Genomic DNA, 24,459 nt, shown 5'->3' with positions numbered 1-24,459 from the left:
ATGAGAATATCCACACACAAAATAGCCTTATTCAGGTGTTGCCAGCATATGAATTCAGATCAAGTCCTGTACACTAACGACTTACACAGAAAAACTTCAGTTTTCATAATAGTCTTTTGGATTTTGAAGTGGTCCATAAGAGATGATGGATTTGTAATTATATGCATATATACCTTACTGTACCTATTTAATTATTTCCAGTTTATTTGGATTTCTTAAAACTGTTACTGTTTATCACTCCAGGTCTTGACCAAGTTAGCTGTAGAAACTAAGAAACTATAGGGAAATACCAGGTATCAAAGGAAAGGAATGTGCTTTAAATATGTGCTCAGCATTGGCATCCTGACTTTTGCAAAACCTCTGAGTCTTGGGCAGGGGCCTTCTCACCAGCTAATGCCTGACATTCTAGGTAGCAAATATTCCTTACCTACTAGGAAGAACACTCCTGTGCCAATGTCTTACTAATGAAATGTTATTGCAGCTGGTCGGGGACGGAGTACTCTGAAATGCTGGGTTAGAACCTTGAAGTTCCGGTTATACGTCACTAACGCAGTATGCTTCTTGTCCCACACAGCAAATGACAATGTCACTGAGCAGAGAAACCTAAAATAAGGGCAATTGCTATATTCTGTGAGTCTCAAAACCACATTTTATCCTGAGAAGGAAGAAAATAATTTGAAACATCAACCACCACAATGCTTGAAGTCTGTTTCTTACCATGTCATTTTGTTTTGTCTGTAGAAAACAGAGACATTCTGTTTCTCTTAAAACTACGTTTAGAGGGAAGGGATAGTCTGTGGTTTCTCTTTGTTTTAGTTTTTAATGGCTGGCTTCTTGCTTTAAATCGTTGAATGAGGAAACATATTTGAACTCTAAGTTTCACAATGTGAAATGAACACAGGTTCATTATTCCAAGCATCTGGAGATATTTCTTCAAGTGATGTTCGGAGAGCAAGATGACCAGGGCAGTGGCTGGCACAATACTCGTGAGCTCTGCATTGTGTGCTAATTTTCATCTCAACTATTTGTAAATTTCCATTACCATTACTGACTATAAAAGAAAACATCGTTTATCAATTTTTTTCTGAAGTTATTTTTTTTAGGCCAGTAAATCATGGTGGATAAAGATGACTGCTTGACATCTTATCTCTGGGCAATAATTAGAACTGATAGAGAGTGAAGCAGTGGCAAAGAATGGCACTGGCAGCAAACCAGGGATATTTGGTATAAAGTCAGGCTGCAGCACCCCTTCATGTGCCCATGCATCATCAACACAGGACTTAAGTTATATGTGTGTTCACTTTAAGAAGGCATACTGCTCAGGAGCCTCTAGAAAGCAAGTTTGCTATCTCACTGAGAATGCAGTGCTATGCCTAAACTCATAATTGTCAGGTTGGCAAAAGGATATATTTTGTATTAGAGTTGTTTTATATAAAAAATGTTGAAAACGAATAATCCCCTAGGTTTAAAGGAGTGGGACTCAGTTATTGGAAAATGCACACGTGTGTAATACCTCATATGTTTTTTATCAGTCATTATTTTGTTCATCTAGGTTTTTTATATACATAGTGTGAAAACCAAGGGCATAACTAAGCTGAAAATTTGTTTTTGACTTTTTAAGTGTATTCCTGGCTTTGTGCCTGGGACTAACCAGTGGCCCCACATTGCCCAGGGTGTGAACACAGCCTCTGACCAGTCTCATTTCTCAAGTTCCCTACTGCCCACCAGATCCTAACCTTTCCTTGGGAGCTTGAGTCTGGCAGCTTTCCCTGGTCCCCTCAGTCAGACCATACCATAGCTCACTCTTCCTGACAGAGCAGGGTTTCCCTGTGCACTTCACACTAGGACACCCTCAGAAGTGTATCACAACTGGACTGGGTGAAATCAGGGACCCCACATGCATCCATGTTCACCAGGGGATGTCTGGAACTAATGCCCCTGGCAGCATGGGGGCCGAGTCACTTGGTGTCGTTCCATGCCTTCTCAGGGTGCTTTCACCATTGCTGCTCTGTGTCTCTTTTCCTCCCAGGCACTTCTGTGTTTTGCCCTCTGGTTGTCTTCTTCTTGTGTTAAACAATAGCCCTGAAGCCTCAATCTCTTTCTTTTTTCTCCTTGACCACCTGAAACCTGACTTTTGTCTGAAGCTCCTCTGTTTCCCTCAGGAATAGGGGTGAGATCATGGTCTTTCTTTTCACCCTTGCCAATTCCAGACATCAGCCACAATCCCCTCTGTGAAAACCTCTGTCCCTTTTACATGCCACCTTCTACCTCTTGGTCACTGCCATGTCTTCTGACCCCCCTGCTCACTTGCCTTCCCTCCACCCCCATGGCTTTGTTTTCTCCTAGTCCTTTTCCTTCATGCCAAGTTAACCATCAGCCCCCACGCCCAGTCCTCTGTGCTCTGTGGCTTCAGACCCTGATCTCTGTCTGACCATGCCTCCATTCTCCTGATCTTTGACCCAATCACTTCCAGGTTGCCTGATATTTTTTTCTTATATTAAAAAGTATCTCTGTGGGGGGTGGTTAACAATTGATATGCAGTAAACTACATATATTTAAAATGTACCTTTTGGTAAGTTTTGACATAGGTATACACCTGTGAAATCATTACTACCAACAAGATAATGAACTTAGGTACTACCCCTGAAAGTTTCCTCATTCCTCTTGATAATCCCGCTCTCCCATCTTTTCTAACCCCCACCCCTACCCCCTCAGTCCCTTGGCAACCACTGATCTGCTTTTCTGGCCCTTATAGACTAGCTTGTATTTTCTAGAGTCTTACATAAGTAGAATCATACTATTCTTTGTTTGGCTTCTTTCACTTGGCATATTTTGAAGTTTATTTACATTATTTCATGAATTAATAGTTCATTCTTCTTTCTGATTAGTACAGTATTCTGTTGTGTGGATATACCATAATTCCATGATTTATTCACTTGTTGATGGTCATTTGGATTGTTTCTAGCATATGGGCCTATTATAAATAAAGCTATTCTAAACGTTTATGTAGAAGTCTTTCTGTCAATGTATGCTTTCCTATCTTTACTGTTTTCCAAAGTGGTTTGACCATTTTATATTCCTACCAGCTGCATAAGAGTTCCACTTACTCCAGGTTCTCTTCAACACTTGTTGTCAGTTTTTTTATTTTAGTGATAGTGGTATCTCATCGACTAATAATCTTAAGTATCTTTTTATGTGTTTTTTGCCGTTTCTTTGTCTTCTTTGGTGAAGTTCAAATCTATTGCCCATTAAAAAAAATGTGTTGGAGTTTTTAATTTTGAAGAAATTCAATTAATCAATTTTTTCTTGTATGGATTGTGCTTTTGGCCTCATGTGTAACAAATTTTTGCCTAACCCAAAGTCCGTTTTCATCTACCAGTTCTATAGTTTAGGTCTTTGATCCATTTTGAGCTAATTTATGTTCATTTCAAATTTTTAGTGGAATGCTGCTTCTCATGCTTAGTGTGGATCTTGTAGTGCCAGGAAGTTCTCTGTTTCTATTCTGCTGGCCTCTTCCAGCAAGCTTGACATAGCAGCAGCCCAGAGGAAGTTTCGTTCTTGCTCCTTGCTTGATGCTGATGCTGTACTGCATTGTTCACAGTTTGGTTTGAAGCATGATACCGAGCGGGAGATTTAAAAAAAATTAAAAATAAATAGGAAAAGATTTTATAATGTTAAAGTTTTAGGTTAGAGGTATCTGTATGATCTCCTGGCCTTAAAAATGTTATTAAAAGATCTTTAAAAGATTGTTACTTGGTCAAATAGAAATTGTCAAATGTGACAATTCTCACACTTGAAAATGAGAAGCAAAGAAATAGATTTTGAAAATATTACTGATGAATTTGCTTTGTTCCGAGCCAGGAAAATAATAATATAATACATTCTTTGTTATAGATAAAATATTTAAACTAATGCTGTGTGTCTTAATACACCCAACTTTACATTTTTCAGCTACTTTAACGTTCTGTATGTAGAAAACGCATGTTTTCCCCTTTGGTTCCCTTTTTTTCCCCTTCTCGTTCCCATATGGTTCAGCAGAACACTAGTATTTAAAATTTTAATATTGCTCATCATGGATTCTTTGGATTTTTAAAATGCAATTTTTAAAAACCATTGCATGAAAATATTTATCTTGATTAATGAGTTTTTTGGTATTCCTTAAATGTCGTTCAGAATCCATACTCTTCTCTCACTAGTCTCAGCCCTGATGTTTTACGGCCTCTTCAAAAGTAGTACGACTTACATTCACAGGTTACTTAAGGTTAAAATGTAGTAAAAGTTAGCCAATAGCAGTTAGAAATTCATAGAATCAGCCCAAGGAATTAGATCTTATTTACTTATTTATTCTTTCAGTTATTCCCATGGTCAGTAAAGTGGCAACCAGTAGGGTTGATGAGGCACAGAAGAGGTGTGATGGGCATAATTATAGTTTGGATAAAACATTCAAAAATCCGAACAGGCATGACATAGATAGAGGAACTTAAAAATTAAAACAAAATGAGAAAGGACTTGATAATGTTGTAAGTAGAAATGTCTTTGTAAACTTAAGGCCTTAAAAAATACCTACAGACGTCCAGCCACGGTGACTCACACCTGTAATCCCTACACTTTGGGAGGCCAAGGCAGGCAGATCACCACATGGTGAAACCTCATCTCTATTAAAATGCAAAAAAGTAGCTGGGTATGGTGGCGCCTGCCTGTAGTCCCGGCTACACAGGAAGTTGAGGCACGAGAGTCGCTTGATTCCCAGAGGCGGAGGTTGCAGTGAGCTGGGATTGTGTCACCACACTCCAGCTTGGGCTACAGAGTAAAATTCTGTCTCAAAAACAAAAAACAAACAAACAAAAAACAACCTACAGAGGCCAAGCAAGGCTCTCAGGTACTTATCACCAGTCCTCATGCTATGTGCCCCCACTGCACAAGTCTTTCCTGCTAATACCGTTTTTTATTAAAAAAGAGTTTCTTAGAGAATAGTTGATGCCCTGTCTTGTTTGGAAAATGTGCTTGCCACATACCGGCCACTGTTCTGTGCATTTACATATGTATATGTAAATTCACTCATTTAAATCTCACTGACAATTGCCTGATAGGCACTGTTGTTATTCCATTTTACAGATGAGAAAACTCAGGCATAGTGAGATGAAGTTCCTAACTTAAGTTACACAGTTAATAAATTTAGAACCTAGATTAACTGAATTTATTAGCAGTCTAGCTTCTGAATCTGGCTTATAACTGCTAAACTGTACTGCTTTACATGTAAAAAAGAGTTTCTGAATACAACAGAACAGACTAGATCAAATACATATGTATTAGTTTTCTGTTGCTGCTGCAACAAATTACCAGATTAATTTCAAAAAGTCTGGGACTGTTGACCCATGTGGATCATATGTTCTATATATCTGCATATAATATCATTTCTGAATGTGTTTTTCTCCTCTGTGTATAAGGAACAGTGGATATAGGCATCTTTAGGTAGTCCAAATACTTAAAAAATAATACCAACAACAACAGAAAAAACAAGCTGGAGCCATCCTAAGAAGGGGAAGGACTAACAAGCACCAACAGTCACATACAATGGCCAGGAAAAACTATTTCCAAGAATATGTTACAAGATGATGAATTAGCCAGATGGCTGGAAAGAGAACTGTCTGTGCAGGCCTAATATTAATGTCCTGGGAGGTCTAGTATCTCTTGGCTTGGCCAGCCGCCCTGAGGTCCTCAAAATGTGTAATGAAGGCCGGGTGCGGTGGCTCAAGCATGTAATCCCAGCACTTTGGGAGGCCAAGGCGGGTGGTTCACGAGGTCAAGAGATCAATACCATCCTGGTCAACATGGTGAAACCCCGTCTCTACTAAAAATACAAAAAATTAGCTGGGCATGGTGGCGCGTGCCTGTAATCCCAGCTACTCAGGAGGCTGAGGCAGGAGAATTGCCTGATCCCAGGAGGCGGAGGTCACGGTGAGCTGAGATCGCGCCATTGCACTCCAGCCTGGGTGACAAGAGCGAAACTCCGTCTCAAAAAAAAAAAATGTGTAATGAAGCAGATGTTCAACTGAGGTAGAATGAACTGTCCAAGAATGGATAAACATGGGGACAAAGAACAAGGCCCCAGGTTGAGGAAAGGTGTGGACTGGATGGACATTTGAGCCTTAGCTGTGACAGAGAAAGCCAGCCTATTAAATGCTGGTTCTAGACCAAAAGTTACTGGATATGGTTTGGTGAAGGGAGAAGTCATGGAAGGGGAGACATTTTAGCCTCCTTCACTCAAGCACAAACTATTAGTTATTTAAGTGCTAGATAAAACCTAGTCTGAGTCATGATGTGTTTCCTTGAGCCCTATTGTTAGGTGTTATGAACAGTAGAACTGTTATAAAAGGTTCCTTCAGATTGCCAGTGATTTTATGCTGGTTAATGAATTTCTAAAGAGTATGCATTTAATTATTTTATATATCTATATGTATGTATGTATGTTTGTATGTATGTATATATCTATCCATCCATCCATCCATCTATCACTGTAGAGATGGCTTATATCAGTTGTCAAAACACTGGCTGTCTTGTTAGAACAACTCTTTGAAATTCATTGGTGGAGTAAATATGATTTGATATCTAATTGTTAAATAGATATCACAAACTTTTCATCAGAGGATCTAAGTAATTTTTTCTTTTTTTTTTAACATATTTTCAATAATTTTATTTAATAAAAAATAACATAAAAGTTCCAATATGCCAAATACATGATAATATCAACTCTTTTATTTTTTCTTTTTCTTTTTTTTCTCTTTCTCTTTTTCATACATATATATATATATATATATATATATATTTATATTTCAATTGTACTTTAGATTCTGGGGTACGTGGGAAGATCATGCAGAATTGTTGCATAGGTACATATATGGCAGTGTGTTCACATAGGGATCTCCCCAACCTCCCTACCCCTGATTGTCCCTCCCCTAGTAATCCCCCAACAAACCCCAGTCTGTGATGCTCCTCCCCTCCCTGTGTCCATGTGTTCTCATTGTTCAACACCTGCCTATGAATGAGAACGTGTGGTGTTTGATTTTCTGTTCTTGTGTCAGTTTGTTGAGAATGATGGTTTCCAGATTCATCCATGTCCTTACAAAGGACACAAACTCATCATATTTTATGGCTGCATAGTATTCCATGGAGTATATTTGCCACATTTTCCTCATCCAGTCTATCATCGATGGGCATTTGGGTTGGTTCAGGTCTTTGCTATTGTAAGCAGTGCCACAGTGAACATACGTGTGCATGTATCTTTATAATAGAATGATTTATAATCCTTCGGATATATACCCAAGAATGGGATTGCTGGGTCAAAAGGAATTTTTGTTTCTAGGTGCTTGAGGAATCGCCACACTGTCTTCCACAATTGTTGAACTAATTTCTCCACGTCCTCTCCAGCATCTGTTGTCTCCAGATTTTTTAATGATCGCCATTCTAACTGGCGTGAGATGGTATCTCAATATGGTTTTGATTTGCATTTCTCTAATGACCAGTGATGATGAGCATTTTTTCATATGTTTGTTGGCCTCATATATGTCTTCTTTTGAAAAATGTCTGTTCATGTCCTTTGCCCACTTCTGAATGGGCTTTTTTTTTTTTTCTTGTAAATCTGTTTTAGTTCTTTGTAAATTCTGGATATTAGCTCTTTGTCAGATGGGTAGATTGCAAAAATTTTTTCCCTTTTTTTGGTTGCTGGTTCACTCTAATGATTGTTTCTTTTGCTGTACAGAAGCTCTGGAGTTTAATTAGATCCCACTTGTCTATTTTGGCTTTTGCTGCCAATCCTTTTGGTGTTTTAGTCATGAAGTCCTTACCTATGCCTGTGTCCTGAATGGTTTTGCCTAGGTTTCTTCCAGGGTTTTTATGGTGTTAGGTCTTATGATTAAGTCTTTAATCCATCTGGAGTTAATTTTAGTATAAGGTGTCGGGCAGGGATCCAGTTTCTGTTTTCTGCGCATGGCTAACCAGTTATTCCAACACTATTTATTAAACGGGAATCCTTTCCTCATTGCTTGTTTTTGTCAGGTTTGTCAAAGATCAGATGGCTGTAGATCTGTGGTGTTGCCTCCAAGGCCTCTCTTCTGTTCCATTGATCTGTATCTCTGTTTTGGTACCAGTACCAAGCTTTTTGATTACTGTAGCCTTGTAGTATAGTTTGAAGTCAGATAGCATGATGCCTCCAGCTTTGTTTTGTTTGCTTAGGATTGTCTTGGCTATGTGGGCTCTCTTTTGGATCCATATGAAATTTAAGGTGGTTTTTTTTTTCCAGTTCTGTGAAGAGGGTCTTAGGTAGCTTGATGGGATAGCGTTGAATCTGTAAATTACTTTGGGCAGTATGGCCATTTTCACAATATTGATTCTTCCTAACCATGAGCATGGAATCTTTTTCCATCTGTTTGTGTCCTCTTTTATTTCCTTTAGCAGTGGTTCGTAGTTCTCCTTGAAGAGGTCCTTTACATCCTTTGTTAATTGTATTCCTACGTATTTTATTCTCTTTGTAGCAGTTGTAAATGAGAGTTCGCTCTTGATTTGATTCTCTTTTAGTCTGTTATTGGTGTATAGGAATGCTTGTGATTTCTGCACATTGATTTTGTATCCTGATACTTTTCTGAAGTTGCTTATCAGTTTAAGGAGACTTTGGGCTGAGACGATGGGGTCTTCTAAATATACAATCATGTCATCTGCAAATAGAGACAATTGGACTTCCTCTTTTTTTTTTTAAAGAAAGAGAAAAAAAGAGTGAAAGAGAGAAAAAAAAAAGATTAAAAAGAATGAAAGAGAAAGAGGAAGAGAAAGAGGGAGAAAGAACGGGGGAGTGTTGCTTTATTGCCCAGGCTAGAATGCAGTCTAAAAATGGGTATTGAAAACCTCTTTTATGCCAATAATTGTGCTTAACAATGGAGACAGGAAGGAATAAGGGAGGAAAATAACAAGCAAGCAGCCAACCAATATTTCATCTAAACCTGTGAAATGCTATGCAATTACTGAGGAGTGATTTACTTCCAATTATGTAGTCACTTTTAGAGAAGGTGTGATGTGGTACTGATAAGAATGTATGTTTTGTGTATTTGGGGTGGAGAGTTCTATAAATGTTTATTAAGTTTACTTGTTCTGGGTCTGAGTTGAAGTCCTGGATATCCTTGTTAATTTTCTGTTTCATTGATCTGTCTAATATTGACAATGTGATGTTAAAGTCTCTCACTATTATTGCGTGGGAGTCTAAGTCTCTTTATAAGTCATTAAGAACTTGTCTTATGTATCTGGGAGCTCCTGTATTGGGTGCATATATATTTAGGATCGTTAGCTCTTCTTGTTGCATTGATCCTTTTACCATTATGTAATGTCCTTCTTTGCCTCTTTTGATCTTTGTTGCTTTAAAGTCTACTTTAGGCCGGGTGCAGTGGCTCACATCTGTAATCCCAGCACTTTGGGAGGCTGAGGCGGGTGGATCATGAGGTCAAGAGATCGAGACCATCCTGGTCAACATGATGAAACCCCATCTCTACTAAAAATACAAAAAATTAGTTGGGCATGGTGGCGTGTTCCTGTAATCCCAGCTACTCAGGAGGCTGAGGCCGGAGAATTGCCTGAACCCAGGAGGTGGAGGTTGCGGTGAGCCGAGATTGCGCCATTGCACTCCAGCCTGGGTAACAAGAGCGAAACTCCATCTCACACAAAAAAAGAAAAGAAAAGAAAGTCTATTTTATCAGAGGCGAGAATTGCACCTCCTGCTTTTTTATTTATTTATTTATTTATGCTCTCCATTTGGTTGGTAAATCTTCCTCCATCCCTTTGTTTTGAATTTTTGTGTATCCTTGCATGTGAGATGGGTCTGGATGCAGCATACCGATGGGTTTTGACTTTCCATTCAATCTGCCTGTCTGTGTCTTTTGATTGGGGAATTTAGTCAATTTAAATTTAGGATTAATAATAATATATGTGAGTTTAATACTGTCATTGGATGCTAGCTGGCTGTTTTGCCCATTAGTTGATATAAATTATTCATTATGTTGATGCTCTTCACTTTTTGGTATATTTTTGGAAAGGCTGATACTGGTTGTCCTTTTCTATGTGTAGTGCTTCTTTTAGAAGCTCTTGTAAAGCAGGCCTGGTGGTGATGAAATCTCTAAGTACTTGCTTATTCACAAAAGATTTTATTTTTCCTTCACTTGTGAAGCTTAGTTTGGCTGGATAAGAAATTCTGGGTTGAAAGTTCTTTTCTTTAAGGATGTTGAATATTGACCCCCACTCTCTTCTGGCTTGTAGGGTTTCTGCTGAGAGATCTGCTGTGAGTCTGATAGGCTTCCCTTTGTGGGTAACCTGACCTTTCTCTCTGGCTGTGCTTAGCATTTTTTCCTTCATTTCAACCCTGGTGAATCTGGCGATTATGTGCCTTGGGGTTGCTCTTCTTGAGGAATATCTTTGTGGTGTTCTCTGTGTTACCTGGAGTTGAATATTGTCATGCCTAGCTAGGTTGGGAAAGTTTTTCTGAATAATATCCTGAAAAATATTTTCCAGCTTGGATTCATTCTCTTCATCACATTCAGGTACACCTATCAAACGTACATTAGGTCTTTTCACATAGTCCCATATTTCTTGGAGACTTTGCTCTTTCCTTTTTATCCTTTTTTCTCTAATCTTGTCTTCTCGTTTTATTTCATTGAGTTGGTCTTCGACCTATGATATCCTTTCTTCTGCTTGATCAATTTGACTGTTAAAACTTGTGCATACTTCACGAAGTTCTCATGTTGTGTTTTTCAGCTCCATTAATTCACTTATATTCCTCTCTAAATGGTCTATTCTCGTTAGCATTTCATCAAACCTTTTTTCAAGGTTGTTAGTTTCTTTGCATTGGGTTAGAACATATTCTTTTAGCTCACAGAATTTTCTTATTATCCACCTTCTGAAGCCGAATTCTGACAATTGATCACACTTGTTCTCCATCAGGCCTTGTTCCCTTGCTGATGAGGAGCTACGATCCCCTGAAGGAGGAGAGGCATTCTGATTTTGGATGTTTTCAGCCTTTTTGCGCTGGTTTCTTCCCATCTTTGTGAATTTATCCACCTTTCGTCTTTGTAATTGCTGACTTTCAGATTGAGTCTCTGAGTGGATGTCCAGCTTGTTGGTGGTGATATTATTTCTGTTTCTTTGTTTTCCTTTGGTGGACGCTCGTCCCCCACAGAGCTGGACCTTCCTGGGTTCAGCTGTGCTTGCTGTGAAACTCTCAACCGTCAGTGTTTCCAATTGCTGTTTTTTTGTGGGGGTGGGACCAGCCAAGCCCAATCACCTGACTTCACGCCTCAGAGCCCCCTTTTTTTCTTTTCCTAATTGAACAGTCGATTCTCTCCCAGGTGCCCCAGTCGCCCGCCGAAAAGGCACTGTGATCTATGCAATTTCCCTTGTGGCGACTGCGCCGGCTGAAACAGCGATACTGAGATTTGTGGTGCTTTTCTGCCCGGGAATCTCCCGGTCTGGCTCCCAGCTTCACTCCCCCTCCCAATGAGCTGAATGGATGACTCTGCCTTCTTGGAGCTCCAAATGCCAACTAAAAGGGCACCCAGTCCCGCATACTCTGCACTGAGAACTGCTGCTCCGGGATGCCTGCATAACAGCCGTGCTGGCCAAAAGAGTCACGCTGGCGACCTGTGGGGCTCCTCTGCTGGGAATCTCCTGGTCCGTAAGCAAAAAATTTGTCTGGATGTATGGCGTCCACTCAGTACCTGCGCCTTCACTGGGAGCTGCAACCCTGAGCTGCTGCTAGACGGCCATCTTGGATCTCTCTCCCCAGGACAGGGTGTTCGATTGCTTAGACTTCCTCCTTTCCTAATTGAATACCCTTTATTTCTTTCTTGCCTGATTGTTCTGGCTAGGACATCCAATACTATATTGAATAGGAGTGGTGAGAGAGGGCATCCTTGTCTAGTGCCAGATTTCAAAGGGAATGCTTCCAGCTTTTGCCCATTCAGTATGATATTGGCTGTGGGTTTGTCCTAAATAGCTTTTATTATTTTGAGACATTTTCCATCTATCCCTAGTTTATTGAGAGTTTTTAGCATAAAGGCCTGTTGAATTTTGTTGAAGGCCTTCTCTGCATCTATTGAGATCATCATGCGGTTTTTGTCTTTGGTTCTGTTTATGTGGTGGATTACGTTTATAGACTTGTGTATGTTTAACCAACTTTGCATCCCCAGGATGAAGCCTACTTGATCATGGTGGATAAGTGTTTTGATGTGCTGTTGCAGTCAGTTTGCCAGTATTTTATTGAAGATTTTCACATCTGTATTCATTATGGATATTGGTCTGAAGTTTTCTTTTTTTTTTGAGTCTCTGTTGGGTTTTGGTATCAGGATGATGTTGGTCTCATAAAATGATTTGGGAAGGATTCCCTTTTTTTGGATTGTTTGGAGTAGTTTCAGAAGGAGTAGTACCAGCTCCTCTTTGTATTTCTGGTAGAATTTGGTTATGAACCCATCTGGACCTGGGCTTTTTAAGGTTGGTAGGCTATTAATTGCTGCCTCAACTTCAGACCTTGTTTTTGGTCTATTCAGTGTTTTGACTTCTTCCTGGTTTAGGCTTGGGGGGGTCCAAGTGTCCAGGAATTTATCCATTTCTTCCAGGTTTACTGGTTTATGTGCATAGAGTTGTTTGTAGTAATCTCTGATGGTAGTTTGTATTTCTGTGGAATTGGTGGTGATATTCCCTTTATAATTTTTTATTGCATCTATTTGATTCTTCTTTCTTTTCTTTTTTATTAATCTGGCTAGCAGCCTGGCTATTTTATTGATCTTTTCAAAAAACCGGCTCCTGGATTTATTGGTTTCTTGAAGGGTTTTTTTTTTGTCTCTATCTCCTTCAGTTCTGCTCTGATCTTAGTTATTTCTTGTCTTCTGCTAGCTTTTGAGTTTTTTTGATCTTGCTCCTCTAGCTCTTTCAATTTTGATGATAGAGTGTCGATTTTAGATTTTTCCTTGTTTCTCATGTGGGCATTTATTGCTATAAATTTTCCTCTAAACACTGCTTTAAATGTGTCCCAGAGATTCTGGTATGTTATGTATTCATTCTCGTTGGTTTCAAAGACCATCTTTATTTTTGCCTTCATTTCATTGTTTATCCAGTCAACATTCAAGAGCCAGTTGTTCAGTTTCTGTGGAGCTGTGCAGTTCTGAGTTAGTTTCTCAATCCTGAATTCTAATTGGATTTCACTGTGGTCTGAGAGACTGTTTGTTATGATTTCCATTCTTTTGCATTTGCTGAGGAGTGAACTTCCAATTATGTGGTCAGTTTTAGAGTAGGTGCGATGTGGTGCTGAGAAGAATGTATATTCTGTGGATTTGGGGTGGAGAGTTCTGTAGATGTCTGTGAGGTTTGCTTGGTCCAGATCTGAGTTCAAGTCCTGGATATCCCTGTTAATTTTCTGTCTCATTCATCTGTCTAATACTGACAGTGGAGTGTTAAAGTCTCCCACTATTATTGTGTGGGAGTTTAAGTCACTTTGTAGGTCATTAAGAACTTGCTTTATGTATCTAGGTGCTCCTGTATTGAGTGCGTATATATTTAGGATTGTTACCTCTTCTTGTTGCCTTGATTCTTTTATCATTATATAATGTCCTTCTTTGTCTCTTTTGATCTTTGTTGCTTTAAAGTTTGTTTTGTCAGAGACTAGGATTGCAACTTCTGCTTTTTTTGTTGTTGTTTTTGCTCTCTATTTGCTTGGTAAATCTTCCTCCATTCCTTTCTTTTGAGCCTGTTTGTGTCCTTGCACATGAGATGGGTTTCCTAAATACAACACACTGATGGGTTTTGACTTTTTATCCAGTTTGCCAGTCTATGTCTTTTGATTGGGGCATTTCGCCCATTTACATTTAAGGTTAATATTGTTATGTGTGAATTTGATCCTGCCATGTTGATTCTAGCTGGTTGTTTTGCCTGTTAGTTGATGCAGTTTCTTCATTGTGTTGATGCTTTTTACCATTTGGTATGATTTTGGAGTGGCTGGTACTAGTTGTTCCTTTCTATGTTTAGTGCTTCTTTCAGGAGCTCTTGTAAGGCAGGCCTGGTGGCGATGAAATCTCTCAGCAATTGCTTGTAAAGATTTTGTTTCTCCTTTGCTTATGAAGCTTTTTTGGCTGGATATGAAATTCTGGGTTGAAAGTTCTTTTCTTTAAGGATGTTGAATATTGGTCCCCACTCTCTTCTGGCGTATAGGGTTTCTGCTGAGAGATCCACTGTGAGTCTGATGGGCTTCCCTTTGTGGGTAACCTGACCTTTCTCTCTGGCTGCGCTTAGCATTTTTTCCTTCATTTCAACCCTGGTGAATCTGACAATTATGTGCCTTGGGGTTGCTCTTCTTCAGGAATATCTTTGTGGTGTTCTCTGTATTTCCTGGACTCGAATATTGGCCTGCCTTGCTAGGTTGGGGAAGTTCTCCTGGAAGATATCCTGAAGAGTGTTTTCCAGCTTGGATTCATTCTCTCCATCACATTCAGGTACACCTATCAAATGTAGATTAGGTCTTTTCACATAATCCCATATTTCTTGGAGGATTTGTTCATTTCTCTTTACTCTTTGTTCTCTAATCTTGCCTTCTCATTTTATTTCATTGAGTTGATCTTCAGTCTCTGATATCCTTTCTTCTGCTCGGTTGATTTGGCTGTTGATACTTGTGTATGCTTTGCGAAGTTCTTGTGTTTTTCAGCTCCATCAGGTCATTTGTATTCTTCTCTAAGCTGTTTATTCTCATTAGCATTTTGTCTAACCTTTTTTCAAGGTTCTCAGTTTCTTTGCGTTGAGTTAGAACATGTTCTTTTAGCTCAGAGAAGTTAGTTATTACCCACCTTCTGAAGCCTGTTTCTGTCAGTTCATCAGACTCATTCTCCATCCAGCTTTGTTCTCTTTCTGGTGTGGAGTTGTGATCTCTTGGAGGATGAGAGCCGTGTGGTTTTTGGTGTTTTCATTCTTTTTGCACTGGTTTCTTCTCATCGTTATTGATGTACCTGTGGTCTTTGTAGTTGGTGACTTTCAGTTGGGGTCTCTGGGTGGACTTCCTTTTTATTGATGTTGAAGTTATTTCTTTCTGTTTTTTAGTTTTCCTTCTAACCATCAGGCTTCTCTGCTGTAGGCCTGCTGAAGGTCTACTTCAGACACTGCTTGTCTGAATCACCCATGGGGGCTGAAGAACAGTAAGGTTGCTGCCAGTTTCTTCTTCCGTTATCTTTGTCCCAGAAGAGTACTCGCCTGATGTCAGCCTGAGTTCTCCTTTATAAGGTGTCTCTTTGGATATACAGGGAGTTGCTTGAGGAGGCAGTCTGTCCCTTATAGGAGGTCAAGTGTTAAGCTAGGAGCTGCATTGTTCCGTTCAGAGCTGCTAGGCAGGTACATTTAAGTCTGCTGCAGCAGAACTCATAACTGCCTTTTTTCCAGGTGCTCTGTCCTGGGAAGGTGGGACTTTATTTATAAGTTCCTGATGTGCTGCTACCTTTTTTCAGAGATGCCCGCCCAGCAAGGAGGGAGTCTAGTCACATTCTGCCAGCAGAGGTGTTGCTGAGCTGCTGTGGGCTCTGCCCAGCTGCTATGTACAGGCGGATTGCCTCAGTACATGTGGATTGCCTTGGTAATGGCGGACTGTCTCGGTAATGGCAGACTGCCTCGGTAATGGCGGACTGCCTCGGTAATGGTGGACTGCCTCGGTAATGGTGGACTGCCTCAGCTGACAGCCTCTGTAATGGCTGACACCCTTCCCCCGACCGAGCTGGACTGTCATGGGTCCAGCGGCACTTGCTGAAAAACTCTTAATCCAGAGCATTTCAGATTGCTGGTGTTTTTTGGAGGTGGGACCCACTGAACCAGATCACCTGCCTCCCTGTTTCAGCCCCCTTTCTTTTCAGTTGAATGGGCGGCTCTTTATCCCAGGCATTCTAGGCGCTTGTTGAAATGGCTGCCTGGATTTGTGTGAGTTTTTGTGTGAAGACCCACAGCGCCAGCTGAAACAGCTGTGCTGGAAACTCATGGGGCTTTTCAGCCTGAGAATCTCCTGGTCTGTAGGCAGTAAAAACTCATTTGGAAATGTGGCGATCACTCATCCTCTGTGTTCTTCTTGCTGGGAACTGCACTCCAGAGCTGTTCCTGTTCGGCCATCTTGGATCTCAGTGATTTTTTTCTTAAAAGATACCTCATTTCAGAGCAAATTTCTCTTGCCTAAGACTTCCAATATGTTTAGTTTTTTTCTTTTTTTTGAGACGGAGTCTTGCTCTGTTGCCAGGCTGGAGTATAGTGGTGCAGTCTCAGCTCACTGCAAACTCTACCTCCTGGGCTCAAGCAATTCTCCTGCCTCAGCCTCCTGAGTAGCTGGGACAACAGGCGTATGACATCGTGCCTGGGTAATTTTTTAATATTTTTAGTAGAAATGGGGTTTCACCATATTGGCCAGGCTGATCTTGAACTTCTGACCTCGTGATCCACCTGCCTTGGCCTCCCAAAGTGCTGGGATTACAGGTGTGAGCCACCGTGCCTGGCCATATATCTATTGTAAAAGGTCCTCTCATGTTTTGATGTTAAGATCTCATTTTAGAGGCTACATAAGATATTTAAGTTGGGTTGCCGTCTCCATACTGAAGTTGTGAATATACTTATAGATGACTTAGTAATAGTCTTCCATCCTCCTGAGAGAAGCTTTTCTCATTCTGGTGGGCTGCAGCACCAAAGTTTTTGTAATTGACTGGAGTTCCGAGTCAACCTTGATTGTGCTTCCTTGACAGTGACCAAAGAGCTCTGTTAGAGGATTTATTGATGGACCAAACCCCATAAATGTAGTTGTCATTGCCAGGAGAGAAACTTGCCATTCTGAGTATTCGTAAAATGTTCTTGTAAGAATGTTTTATGAGCAGTTGTTTAGTATTATTTTTACCTTTAGAGATGAAAAATAAAAGCATCCATTTTATGCATGACAAGAGATATATATTTTTTTTAAAATATGGAACGCTTCACGAATTTGCGTGTCATCCTTGCGCAGGGGCCATGCTAATCTTCTCTGTATCGTTCCAATTTTAGTATATGTGCTGCCGAAGCGAGCACAACAAGAGATATTTGCACATAATCCACTGTGGGCATTTGGCTTACCTTAATATTAATCATTTTGGCTGTTTTAAAAGAATTCTGAAGAGGTACATACTTATAGTACTTTTATCTTAAAAATGTCTTTCCCTCTGTGACATTTGTTTCTGAAGGTCAATTTTCTTCCTTTTATTTTTAAAAATTATATTTTTGTCATAAGCACATAGTCTCTTCTTAAAATAGATCTTTGATATGCATTTATATACTCTATTTCTAATTCATTATTTTAAACTTTCAGGCTCAACTTTAAAGAAGCTTCTACACACTGGAAATTCTATTAAGGTATTTATTTTGTCATGTAATGATATTTTTTATTACTCTTAAATTTGTTAATGCCACAAAGTGACAATATTAGGCCATTTTGGAAAAAGGGCCTTTAAAAAACACTTGACTTAGTTTAAATTTTTTATTGAGAAATTATATAATGAATATTGTTACAGTTTTGTTCTTACATCATAAATTATTGCAGGAGACATTTTAAATAGTATTAGGAGAAAATGGGTTGGGCTTCAGAGTGTAGAGTTCTGAGTTCTCATTCTGATTCTGCTGGGTACAGGTAGGGATCATGGGCAAGACACTGACTGCTTCAGTTTTATCATCAGGAAAAGGAATGGCAGTCCCCCTTTAAGCTTCAGAGCTCACATGCTTAATTCTGTCCATCTTGGTAACTGGTTGTTAAAATTATAGTTGTTTCTAATGAATTTTACTAATTTTGAGAGCCATTGTGGGAGAAAAGAACAACAGGGTCTCACTCTTGAAAATTTATTTGTGGCAGATTTATAGGTTAAAATTAGCTTAGTTTGAAATGGATATGTCTTTTATTACAACATATACTTCTTGATGCTGAGATAAGATTACCCTAAAACATAAGTGGCAGAAAAAATTCAGCCTGAGATGAATATTTTATGAACGATAATTCAGTTGGAGTTAATTTAGCTGTGCAAATGCCTTTAATAAGCCAATATGTTGGTGGTTTTATACTGGCCTAACTGATCACAGCCTCTTAAAACTTGATATGTTAACTATTTCTCATGTTAAAAAAAAAAAGAAGTGAGTCATTCCTAGTCTCACTGTAGATTCTATATTTTGTCGCTCTTAAGGAAATAGATTTATAATTAAAACTTAGCAAGTTGTTATCTCGTGTTTATAATTACACTTATTTATATTTAGTTCTGTTAAATACAGTTAACATGTAAAAATTGGAGACTTGTAATAGAATTTCATAGAAACTTCCCTCTTGTTAAATTAAATATAATTCGATTTGATGTATGTAGAGCTGGACGGGTGCAGTGGCTCACACCTGTAATCCCAGCACTTTGGAGGCTGAGGCAGGTGGATTGCCTGAGGTCAGCAGTTCGAGACCAGCCTGGCCAACATGGTGAAACCCCTTCTCTACTAAAAAGGCAAAAATTAGCTGAGTGTGGTGGCACATACCTATAGTCCCAGCTACTCGGGAGGCTGAGGCAGCACAATTGCTTCAACCTGGGAGATGGAAGTTGCAGCGAGCCGAGATTGCACCACAGCACTCCATCCTGGGCAACAGCGTGAAATTCCTTCTCAAAAAAAAAAAGAAGATATACATAGAGCTCTCTTCTCTTCTCTTCTCTTCTCTTCTCTTCTCTTCTCTTCTCTTCTCTTCTCTTCTTTCTCTTCTCTTCTCTTCTCTTCTCTTCTCTTCTCTTTTCTCTTCTCTTCTCTTCTGTCTTCTTTCTTCTTCTTTTTCTTCTGTTTTTTTTTTTTTTGTCTGGTGGCTGAATAGTAATGTTGCCACTCATTTGACCTGCTTGAGGGGAGAGGAAGACAGGTGTGAGCAGTCATGGAAGTTTGTGCGGAGCAGAGCAGTGCAGTGGTGGAGTCCAGGAGCATGTTTGGAAGTATGCTGTGAATTTGTGAATTTACTCTGTTGATGGGGTAGCACTGTCACCAGCTGGGTTGTCTGTCCTAGTGTATTTTTACTTCTATTGGAAGTCAGCAGAATATTTTTGTTTTGACTCTTCTCCCCTTTTCGGTTTGGTTTTCTGGGAGGGCCTCGTGTTTGACTTGCAGTGTTCCTGCTCTGGTGCAGTTAGCAGCACCGGGAATTAATCGAAAGGAGAGGAGGCAGTCACTCTAGTTGCTGGTATTTGGAGCTTACTCCATCTTTCAGCTGCATGTGACATTTTTTTAGTCTCTTTTGCTAATTTGTTTTTTTTTTTAATTATTGACATTATGTTTTTAGTCATTTGGCAGTACAGAAATGGAGAGTCGTGCTTTTGAGTTTTAGGAATGGGTTGCATTTGAAAGTATAAAGAAAAAAAGGGCACTTCTGCCTATGTTGATGTTTTCTACAGCATGGTGCCGGGAATTCAGAGCATGGCAAAGGTGTTGGAGAAATAGAATAGTGGTATAAGGTGTAAGGAGAGCTGCTCTGTCTCATTGAGCTAGGCCTTCAAGGTCTTATTTAGCTCCAAGTCTTCTGATTCTCAAGAACATTATCAACATGGTATATTATAGTGATAGCACATGTAAATTTGGGGGGGGAGATAATTGAACATTGATACCATGGGTACTGTTGCCTTACAGAATAAGATACTATTAACAGGAAATACCTGGGAGTCAGCCATCGTGCTGTGTGGTGTACATATGTTAACTCAGTCTTTATCATAGTTTTTGTGGTCAGTGCTCTTACCATCCTTATTTTACAGATGGGGAGACTAAGGCATGGAGAGTTATGTGGTCCTCCATGGATCCCAGCTAGAAAGTGGCAGAACCTGCATTTGAACCCAGGCACTTTGGCTCCAGAACTCGAGCTCTTAACTCTTGTGCTGTATTGGAGCATTTTTGCTTATTTGTCCCTAAGTGAAGAACTTGGTGTACTACTTAACATACCTTTCACTTGTAGTTTTTCTTTCTCAAGATTGTTGCTACATTGCAGTGCATTTCTATAAATACATATAAGTGTTTCATTTTCATTGCTTTTATTGTTGTTTTTAGATAAGATGTGAAGGAATCAGGCTGTTTCTCCTGTGGCTTCAAGCACTACAGACAAACTGTGCAGAAGAGCAGGTGCTGATTTTTGCCTGCCTGGTGCCTGGTTTCCCAGCAGTCATGTCATCCAAGGGCCCTTGCACACTGGAGACCCTCATCAGTCCCAGCCCTGGTGTAGCTGATGGTAAGTTATGTTAGCAGGTCTCTCATGTTTAAATTAACTCTTGAACTTATATTAAGGAATTCTTACTTTTTCATTTTCTTGAATAGAAATCCTAATGGAGTCTGAAAAGGAATTATTCCCCTTTTGTACTCACGGTAGATCCTTCCATGCCTTAGAATCAAAAGACTTGGAGCTTATTTTATATGAAACGATGACAGGAGAAATTGACTGAATTGATGAAAGCAGGAATAGAAGGAGGGGACAGATGTTGGCAGTAGAAGGAAGTAGAGACACATGGGAAGTCTGGACGGGTTTTCTGTCTATTGATGAGATTAAACTTCACCATCCAAAGCTGCTGTCTATTGTTCTTATCACTGTTGTTCATAAGTGGACACTCATTTGCTCAACCTGATCTTATTTTGCCTCTGTGTATCTTCCTGCAGTATCTATGGAAGGACAGTAGTAGCCTCATGGGATTGTTAATGGTGGCCATTTGTGCCCTTTGAGTTTTCAAGGAACTTGCCTGTTGGGACCATTGATTTATTACTGTGTATTGCTTTATTGCTCAATGACTGGCATTTGATCTTGGGCTGACCAAAACAGAATTTGAAAGGGAAAGAGTGATGCAGTGGGAGAGGGTGCTTCATGGGCATCTGAACTGTGTTTCTAGGCTCCTTTTGCACACTGCCTTGGAGCTCAGTGTGAGCAGCTCCAGTGGATGGAGAGATATATTTTAATAGAGACTATTTTTAAAACCCTAAACTCTGTTTAAAATTTGACTTTGGTGAATGAGCTCTCATCATTTTCTGTACTTTCAGTAAAGATATATCCAGAAGAAATTACTCCGCTCCTGCCAGCTGTATCAGGGGAGAAGATTGCTGAGGACCAAACTTGCTTTTTTCTTCAAATACTGTTGAAGTATATGGTTATTCAGGTCAGAAAAATTATGACTGTTTCAGTGATGGGTTTATTCTCATAGGAAAGAGTAAATACTGCCTTTTTCTCTCTTTGGATCCATATTTTTTCCTTTTCCTTTTTATTTGAGGTGATTTTATGTGATATTTCAGCAAATGCAGAGTATGTACCATTGTTAGGTCACTTCAGCAAGACCAGCTGTGTATACTATTTTGTAAGTGTGTTTAAACTCTTTGCTCTCTTTACTCCTTTCTACCCCTAATCTCTATGCTTGCAAGACAGGATGAAGGAGGAGGTGGGCCCAGAGGCTGAACAGGTGAACAGGAACAGGCAGAGCAGACCAGGGGACTAAGGGAAAGCATATGGACCAATATCCTCATGCCACTGGCATAGGTCTCCTTTATGTCACGTATTATTTTTTCTCATTGCACCAACTACATACAGAAGTAACTGGTTTATGCTTTTAATAGGAGATTTGTGACTCCTGGTCTAGATTTCTAAATAATAGAATAAAATATACTGATTCTTTTTTCTTAGTAAATACTTCTCTTGTCTTTGAGTTCATCCTGGGTATTGTCCAGTATCTGTCTTCCCCTTCACAACCCAGTTGTTGAAGTAATAATCTCTGCTGAGTTCATCCCCACTTCATGTTCTTTTGACACCCACTGTTCGCTGCCTTCTGCCCTGTGACTGCTGAAGTGGCAAACCACAAAGATTCTAGGGTCAGCCCAGAGGGAGGGTACGCTTCAGGTCTTACTTTCCTCGTTCTCTGAGGGGATTTGACTACCCCTCCTTCATGAGATTCGCTCGTCTCCTGATATTTTCTCTGGTATTTCTCCTCCCTTCCTTTCACTCCTTTCTAGTTTTCTTTAGGGAACTGTGCTTTTCTCTGCTGACTCTAAAGATTCAGTACTGGCTGCTCTTTCTGAATGCTCATCAGTTTTGTCCCCTTTCCTCACTCCGTTCCCTTTAGCCAACAACAGAAACACAGAACTTCAAATAGAGCCTGACTGCGGCATGCTTTCATATTCTGGAAACTCGACATTTGAGTTCTAATGACCCATTTCTAGATTCATCTCAAATGCCAGCTGTTCACAAGTGGCTGGACATTCCATTTGTCCTGGAAAATCAACAGAGTATCCAGAACTTGTGTTGGGGTCCTTGGGTTCTCATTTTAGATGTGTCATTAATGAGTTGTGTGACCTCAGATAAGGCAGATGGAATTGATACAGGATAGAGGTTTGCATGCAGTCTGTGAACCTCCTAATTGTGTGAAGGATTTTAGGTACATATCCGTGCCTTCCTTCTGCCTTCTCTTCTGTCGATTGAGATGAGTTCTCAGAGCACAGCTTTGACAGGTTATGGACACTGAGGTAGCCAAAGCACCTCGTCCCTTTACCTCACGTACTGCACACATTTCATTTTCTAAGTGGGCATGTCAGGAAGGAAGTGGGAAGCCCTGCTTTAGAGTGCTCTCTGGTCTAAGAAGTATTAGAACTACTGACAGGTCTTCTCTAAGGGCTGCGTTTTCCCTAAGTCATGTGGGGGTGACTGCACCTATGTAACCAGGCTGTCCTCCTGGATCCTGAGGTGTGGTCCCACCTATTGAATGATTTTGGAATGCTCCCACTATGCAAACACTGATGGGTTTTTGAGGGGAAGAATATTATCTCAACACTATAAAAGATTTAAACTTAATCCATAGTGGACTGTCATCCCTGGTTTATTTTAGCCTTTCAATTTTTTTAATATGGAGAATGCATTTTCCAAGATTCCATGGCTTTTGCCTTTTGATGTTGATTATGTATGTAGGTAACATTGGGTGAAATTCTTGAGAGGGATTATTTCTTTAATTTCTATTTATTATAAATGGCCTTTTCCTGAGTAGAAAAAAGCACCGATTATTTGTGACTAAATGTTTTAAAGGCACAAGGAATGTTAGGTAATTAGAAATAACATAGACTAAAAATATGGGGATGATATATTACAGCACGTTGTAAAAGATGTGATGTCATTCTAACATAGTTACTGTTCTGTTTTGAAGTATTCATTCCTGCCATCTTTTGAGCTTTGTTATGATTTCATTACATGGTTATCAGTATTATTTGTCATTTTTTATATTTAGGATAGGAATTTTAGTAACATAACAGCACTTCAGTTTAGTACATGTTAATTTGAAATATAAATATACATATGTTCTTTTCTACATATTATCCAAAGGCTGCAAGCTTGGAGTGGAAGAATAAGGAGAATCAAGATACTGGTTTTAAATTTCTTTTTACATTGTTTCGAAAGTATTATCTTCCTCATTTATTTCCATCATTTACTAAGTTAACAAACATCTACAAACCTGTACTTGGTAAGTACTGTTGGAGCCGTGTAGAGGATAGAGGATATCCAAAGGAAAGCTATGCAGTCTCTTTCAAAGTGACCTTTGATAATTTTAAAGTAAAATAGTCATTTTATTTTTGTGTTGAATGGTAACTTTATTATTAGATGTTAAAGTTTCTTAATAAGTGGTTTTAATTATTTGTACCAACTAAGATATACCTCAGCTCACAGAAGTAAAAAGGAACCTGGCTCCTATACTCGGAAATGTATTTATGATATTTTTAGTATAATTATATTTGTCATCTTTTAATGTAAAAAACTCTGAATTTCCTAAAGTCTTTCCTTGTGGGTGGTTGTGTATTGTGACCTCAGGTTCTGCTCAGTGACTGGAAGCCACCCCAGGGCACACAGCTGCCATTGTATGCCTTTTCTCTTGTGCTGGGTCCTGCATCCAGCAGCTGCTACTGACAGGTGCTTATGGAAGATCAAATATTAGGTGATTAGACAAGCTATGGACAGTAAGCCCCAGAGGATTAGGAAACATAAAGGACTTTCTAATTTGGTTCCTAATGTTTTTTTCTTCTGTAAGAAATGAGGACTCACAGGATAGAAGAGTCCCTTAGAGTGGTGAAGGTGGGGGTCACATCTTCCTCTCCCTATTATTTAGAACAGGTAAAAGTAGTTTTAATGAATAATTAAAAACAGTTTTGGAGTAGGAAATGGTGACACAACATGTTACTTTTATGGGGAACATGGCTACCTGGTTCATTTGTCTGTGCTGTGTGTGTGTGTGTGTGAGTGTATGTACATACACGCAAACACACACACCGGCAAGGGGAGAGAAGCCGAAACTTGGTGCATTTTGAAAGATGTAGAATTACTGACTCTTAGGGGTACTGGAACATGTATTTCCTTAGCTACATGTATATATATACACATATATG

The 24,459-nt window shown here is 39.6% G+C and overlaps 1 protein-coding gene and 1 non-coding gene across 29 annotated transcripts in view; one reads left to right on the top strand and one right to left on the bottom strand.

The window, feature by feature from the left end:
- RALGAPA2 (Ral GTPase activating protein catalytic subunit alpha 2) overlaps positions 1–24,459 on the top strand; it is a 346,879-nt gene that overhangs the window by 68,293 nt on the left and 254,127 nt on the right. For all 28 annotated transcript variants that reach the window (XR_013535138.1, XR_013535137.1, XM_078371500.1 and 25 more), the window contains 4 exons: positions 17,378–17,421; positions 20,113–20,290; positions 21,088–21,203; positions 23,405–23,543. Coding sequence is in view for 26 of the 28 variants with exons in the window: in XM_054255270.2 (XP_054111245.1) it covers positions 17,378–17,421; positions 20,113–20,290; positions 21,088–21,203; positions 23,405–23,543 (477 nt within the window). In the remaining 2 variants the exon portion in view is untranslated. The remainder of the gene's footprint in view (positions 1–17,377; positions 17,422–20,112; positions 20,291–21,087; positions 21,204–23,404; positions 23,544–24,459) is intronic.
- Positions 16,994–17,100, bottom strand: LOC118154188 (U6 spliceosomal RNA). The gene has a single exon (XR_004744081.1). It is a non-coding gene; the product is annotated as a U6 spliceosomal RNA (small nuclear RNA).

Source organism: Callithrix jacchus, chromosome 5, assembly GCF_049354715.1.
Source record: "Callithrix jacchus isolate 240 chromosome 5, calJac240_pri, whole genome shotgun sequence".
Classification (NCBI taxonomy): domain Eukaryota; kingdom Metazoa; phylum Chordata; class Mammalia; order Primates; family Cebidae; genus Callithrix; species Callithrix jacchus.
Note: the sequence above shows the minus strand (reverse complement) of the source record. Positions and strands in the feature narration are given on the sequence as shown.